General features: G+C 44.3%; 1 protein-coding gene across 1 annotated transcript in view; it reads right to left on the bottom strand.

The window, feature by feature from the left end:
• GPR161 (G protein-coupled receptor 161) overlaps nucleotides 1–3,619 on the bottom strand; it is a 21,747-nt gene extending 18,128 nt beyond the window's left edge. Inside the window, exon 1 of the mRNA XM_008588225.1 lies at nucleotides 3,193–3,619. Within this exon, the coding sequence (XP_008586447.1) occupies nucleotides 3,193–3,566 (374 nt within the window). The 5' untranslated portion in view covers nucleotides 3,567–3,619. The remainder of the gene's footprint in view (nucleotides 1–3,192) is intronic.
• Between the last annotated feature and the right edge of the window lie 2,390 nt (nucleotides 3,620–6,009).

Raw genomic sequence — 6,009 nt, 5'->3', positions numbered from 1 at the left:
AAAAAAAAAAAAATTACTAACAGCAAGCAAAATTAGTTCCCTGAAATTAAGAAGGCAGGGGAAGGAACATATAAATATCTGGTCAAATGATGATCATTTTTATGGATATAAAAATGGTAGCTGGTCCAGTCAATTTGTGTTTTTAAGTCACACAAATGACCAATAATCAAAAATAAATGGTATCTGCCATTAAAATATTTGACAACACCAAATTTTACAACATGTATACATTTTAGTCATAAAGATCAAGCCAAACCACTGTGAATCCATCTTGTGCTTGGAGGGGGAAATGAACTGTTTTCCAAAGATAACCAGGCCTGGAAAACTTGCCATCACAGTGAGGCAGGAGTCCCTTCTCCACCTGCAGCTCTGTCACTAGATGACCCTGGGGCCAGGCTGTGGAGCCTGGGGTGCCTGCATTAAAGCTGCAGAGGGATGAATCTGTTCATGTCCAGCCACTCCACTGGGCTCCAGCATGTCAGGCACCACGCCATGTGCACATCTGATGCACTTCCACCCCGTTCTGTCCTGCCCCACTGCATTCTCACAGCACCTTAAACATACTGCATCACATACATACCACGTGGTCCCAGAGCTTTTTGATCGCATGCCTTCCTGTCCTGCACTGTGGATTTCTCAGTACGTTTACTCGTCCTTTACAGCTATGTATTCCCAGCACAACCACTGTGTCAGATATACATTAGGTGCTCACTAATTGCATGCCAAATGAATGAATATAAGCTGCTCCTTCAGTCAGAAGGGCCCCTTTTCACCTCTTACATACATACTTGTGAGATCCTACTTGCTGTTTAGGGCCTCGCTCAAATGCCACCTTTTCCCTGAAGAACACACCCATCAGTGGCAGCAGTGGTGGAGCTCTCTTTGCGGTCATTTCTGCTTTGTGTTAACATCAGCATGCACAGGTCAGCCTCTGCCACTCAACTGTAAATTCCTGGTGGGCAGGATCTGCATCCTGTTCACATTCATGTCCTACCACCTCAAGGATTTAGCACAGGGCCTCACATAGAGTAGATATCTGACAAATATTTCCAGCATCAAAGAATAAGGTACTGACAGAGGTAAACCCTCTCGAGAGGGTTTGCATCTCAAAATGATGCACTTTGATGGCAGGATTTGAGGATTTGTCATGCTTGCTGGTGAAAAATCTCATTCTCGTTTATCTAGACCCATGATCTAGGCAAGCAACTCACAGCCTCCTAGAGCAACCACTGCAGACAGCTGGTACTGTGTACCGAGCCTCTACACATAGACAGCTCTGTAAGAGGCACCTAAAGACCAGTTCTCATCCCTGCAACTGAACTGCTTATCCTCACTCCATGTTACACAGGACCCAGAGCCTGGGAAGGGAGGTTCAAAAATTAATGACTTTTTTTAATAACAGAAATTACAACAACAACGAGATCTCATTCCTCCCCGTTGCCAACAAACTTTCAAACTTTTTAAAAAATGTTATACAACAGTCTTGATAGCAGACTGACAAATGGCTGCTGGAGTAAAAATCTGTACAACTTTCTGAAGGGCAATTTGCCATTGTATGTAAAGAATCTTAAAAATGCATTTATTGTTATTGAAAACACAGCAATTCCACAAACATACATGCTCCTCAAAGTGCTATATGTAATAGGCTATTTGAAACAACCTATATCTAGCAACTGGAGACTTTAAAAATAAGATATTGTATATCCACAGGATGGAATACCATATAACCATTCAAAATCATGCTCTACAAGGATATTTGCACATGGGAGAAAATGCTCATGATCATGTGTTAAGTGAAAAAAGCAGGTCACAAAACCATACGTGCCATGAGCCTATTTCACAAATGTACTGCATGTAACGAAAAATTACTGGAAGCAAATATACTAAAAACGAAAATACTGATCGCTTCTGATTGGTTAGATTATGATTTCATTCTTTATATTTTCTGTATTTTATTATTGGGAAAAAAAAACATTCAGAGAAGCTGACTGACTGTTTTGAATAAGAGGCTTCATTCATTCTACATATACCACAGAGCCCCAGAGAGCCAAAAGGATTCCTGCCTTGGGTACAACTGAGGCCTGTGCTCCAGATGGACAGTCCAACTACCACTCATCGGCTGAAAAACTGGTGGTCTCAAAAAAGCTTGGGGCCTTGTGTCACCCAGTGACAATATCCCTGGTAAGCCCCCTCTGTGTTTTCCCTGACCCCATTGCTAACTTCTTCCCCAATTTCTGGTAAACCACACAGACCTCGTATCTGCCTTCTCTACTCTTATGAAGCCACCCCTTGCCTGTGATGAATGAAGTGACCATCAGCAAAATTCCAATAAACAAAGCCCATGAGACTTGTACAACTAAATCTGACAGCATAACGCAGGAGTGTGAAGACCCAGTGAGACAGGGCCTCAGAGCAGCAGCAAGGCCTTCCCCAATTTCTGGTAAACCACACAGACCTCGTATCTGCCTTCTCTACTCTTATGAAGCCAACCCTTGCCTGTGATGAATGAAGTGACCATCAGCAAAATTCCAATAAACAAAGCCCATGAGACTTGTACAACTAAATCTGACAGCATAACGCAAGAGTGTGAAGACCCAGTGAGACAGGGCCTCAGAGCAGCAGCAAGGCTGTTCCTTACCACGCACAGCTACCCCGAGCTCAGGGGCCACCTAAAAGTGCACACAGCCTCTGTGGCATCACTGTCTCCATTCCTGGGCTGTCTCCCTTCCCCCTGCTCTCCTCCCAGTCCTCGGCTGTGGGAGAACAATGGCATTTCCTCATTGGGCTCCACCAGTCAAGCTCAGGCAAAACCAAAGCAAGACACAGCAGGCAGCATGTTAGGAAAAAGGACAGGCAGAGGCAGAAGACCTGGACCCAACAGCTACTCTGACACTTCACCTTCCTCAGCTTCCATTTCTCCATCTGCAAACTGAGAATCAGAGGTTTCTACAACATTTTAAATGTGAGCGATAGAACCTCTTTCAAAACAATAAAATTACATGCAGTGTAGACAGATAAAACCAGAGGGGCTCTGGCTGAAAAGAAAAGAAGAGGCAGAACTGCACTTGCTCATCCTTCCCCAGCCAAGGCCCCAGACGCTCTTCCAAGGAGCTGAGACCATCTGTAAACTGCTGGACCAGATGATCTCTCATCCCGGCATTCTTCAATTCCCTAAGTCTGAAGCAAGCTTACCGGTCGATGGCAATGACCCCAAGGGTGAGCATGCTGGCCGAGCTGATCAGCAGGTAGAGCAGGGCGGAGAAGTTGCACCAGACCACGCCAAAGATCCATTCCCTCCGAATGGAGCTGGTTACCACGAAGGGCAGCACCAACACAGACAGCAGGAGGTTGGACAGGGTCAGGCTGAAGACAAACTTGTTGCTGAGGGTGAGGAGGTAAGACTTCTTGTACAAGGTGACCACGATGATCAGGTTGCCCAGGCAGACAAAAATGGTGATGATGATGATGGCGATGAACTCGGTGATGATGACACCTCCTCCGCCACCCTCCTGCTCAGTGAGGTTACTCAGCTCCTTCCTGTGGCCGAGGGAGGAGTTGAGGCTCATGGTCAGTGCACCTCGGCGTGGAGTGGGCAGAGCATGCTGGACGACTGGAAAAACAAGGCAAGACCAGGGGACAGGAGAGATTCATGGAGTCACATAATCGCCACTTTACAAAGAGAAGGCTAAGGCTTACAGGCCCATGCCCAGTGTCGCCCAGCTAGTCCAGAGACTCTCAGCCAGTCCTCCCCACTCAAGCTCTGCATAAGTGGCCTATTTCCTACTACCAACTTTGTGTGTGACTCACTGTGTCCCTTGAATGATCTCTTCCTTCAACCTAAACCACCCTATCCATTGCCCCAAGGCCAGTGATTCAAAACCTTTAATGTGCTTAAGAATCACCTGAACTGCCAGTTCAAAAATCAAATTCTTGGGCTGATCCATCACTGATATCTGGGTCCCAGAGATCAGAGGTATGGCCTAGGTATGTGCGTTTTAAACAAACAGGCTGGGGCAGGGACAGGTGGTCTTGTCACAAGTGGTCTATGGGGGACACCCTGCAGACTGCTGCCTGTAGACCCTTGCTACTCAGGGTGGGCCCTGAACCGGCAGGATCGGCATCACCTGGGAGCTTACTATAGACGCAGAATCTCAGGCCCACCTCTGACTTACAGAACCAAAATCTGAATATTAACCCCATCCCCAGTTGGTTCGTATGCATAAAGTTTGACAGTAAGATTACAATAGAAATTATTCTGAGTTCCCTGCGCAGGGCTTGATCAGTACGATTTATACTGACACAACATTATTTGTTCTCATCAGACATGGCAAAGGAGGGCAAGGATACAAGCACTAATTGCAAATGGGTAAGTGGAGGCACAATGTGAGGTCTTGGCCCACAGACATCACTGTCTATAAGGTGCAGTCCCTGCTCTCAGGAAACTGGCTCAGGATATTGGCTAAAACTCAAGGTTGACACATGTTAGCATTAAATCCTACAGACTAATGTTTCTCCAAAACTTTTCATCTACTTTAGTCAGCCAAAAAATCCCACAGATCACTTTCTCCACCTGCTCTCATTCCCACAAACAGAAGACACCAGAAAGAAAGGAAAGATTGTTGTACATGAGCCAGACAACAAGAACCCTAGTGCTTAAACTGCCTACACACAGCAGCAGGACTGTCCCCACATCCCTCCTGGTGGCTCTGCCACCTCTATCCAAACACCTGTGGCCACAGGGAGTGTGTAGGTTAAGACGGCAGCCCTTCCCTTGCCAGGAGTCCTAAATGATAGTAAGAAAGTTTCCCTCGTAGTGAGCCTGGCTGTGCATAGGTTATCACTCTGATACCGGGCCTGCTCTACAGAGCAGCAACAAATAATTTAAATATCTCTTCCAATGATAGCCTTCAAATACTTCAAAAACTACTTGCCTTCTGTCTGCAGATTAAATCTCTCCGGTCCCTGATCATTTGTCATTACACAGTTTCGAGATCCTTCACTATCTCAGCCTCCCTGCTTTGGACTTGCTCACGGATAATATATGACCCTCTTGACCTGTGGTCCCCCAAACTAAACATACCATTCTGGATGTGGTCTGGTAAGTGCCAACTCCAAAGGGGCAATTTTCTCCATGATCAGGATAATCTCCTTCCATGTGCACTGTACAAGAATACATTTGCTTGTAGCAACTATGTCATCCTGTGGGGCTTATATAAGTGTGTGATTAACTAAAACCCAAAGTTTATGCATACATGAATTTATGTGAAGGCAGATGTCCCCCAATCTTGAACATATGGAATTAATGTTTTTAAGCCTAAGTACAAAACATTATTTCTACTAAATTTTATTTTGTGCATTTTGGCCGATATTTTCAGGCTGCTAAAATATTCTGAATTTTGATTCACTTATGCAAGATATTAGTTACTCCAGTTTTGTGCCATAAATATACTTTATAGGTATGCCTCCTACATCTATGTCTTTGTAAAGTTGTTTCTGCTATTTGTCTTTAGCTGGTGAGTTCTGGGTTTTGTTGACTCTTGTAAGTATATTATTAATTGAAGTCTCAAAGTTTCTACATAAGCATATTACTCTTATAAGTATATTATTGTAAGTATGATGATTAAGAAAATAATCTTTAAATCATTAGACAAGTGAAACAATGGAAGAAAATATTTATGACATGTCACAGATAGAGTACTAATCATCTTAATTTATAAAGAATTCCTTAAAAAATCAAGAGAAAAACAAACAAAAAGTCAGAATAGGAGAGTGGGTAAAAACATAGAGCACACAAAAAAAGATATACCAGCCAGCCTGTGGCTCCCTTGGGAGAGTGTGCTGCTGATAACAGCAAGGCCACGGGTTCGGATCCCTATATAGGGATGGCCGGTTAGCTCACTTGGGAGAGCGTGGTGCTGACAACACCAAGTCAAGGGTTAAGATCCCCTCACCAGTCATCTTAAAAAAAAAAAAAGATATACCAATGGTACTTAAACATATGAAAAGAAA

This window comes from Galeopterus variegatus, unplaced genomic scaffold (genome assembly GCF_000696425.1).
Source record: "Galeopterus variegatus unplaced genomic scaffold, G_variegatus-3.0.2 Scaffold4729, whole genome shotgun sequence".
In the NCBI taxonomy this organism is placed as follows: domain Eukaryota; kingdom Metazoa; phylum Chordata; class Mammalia; order Dermoptera; family Cynocephalidae; genus Galeopterus; species Galeopterus variegatus.
Note: the sequence above shows the minus strand (reverse complement) of the source record. Positions and strands in the feature narration are given on the sequence as shown.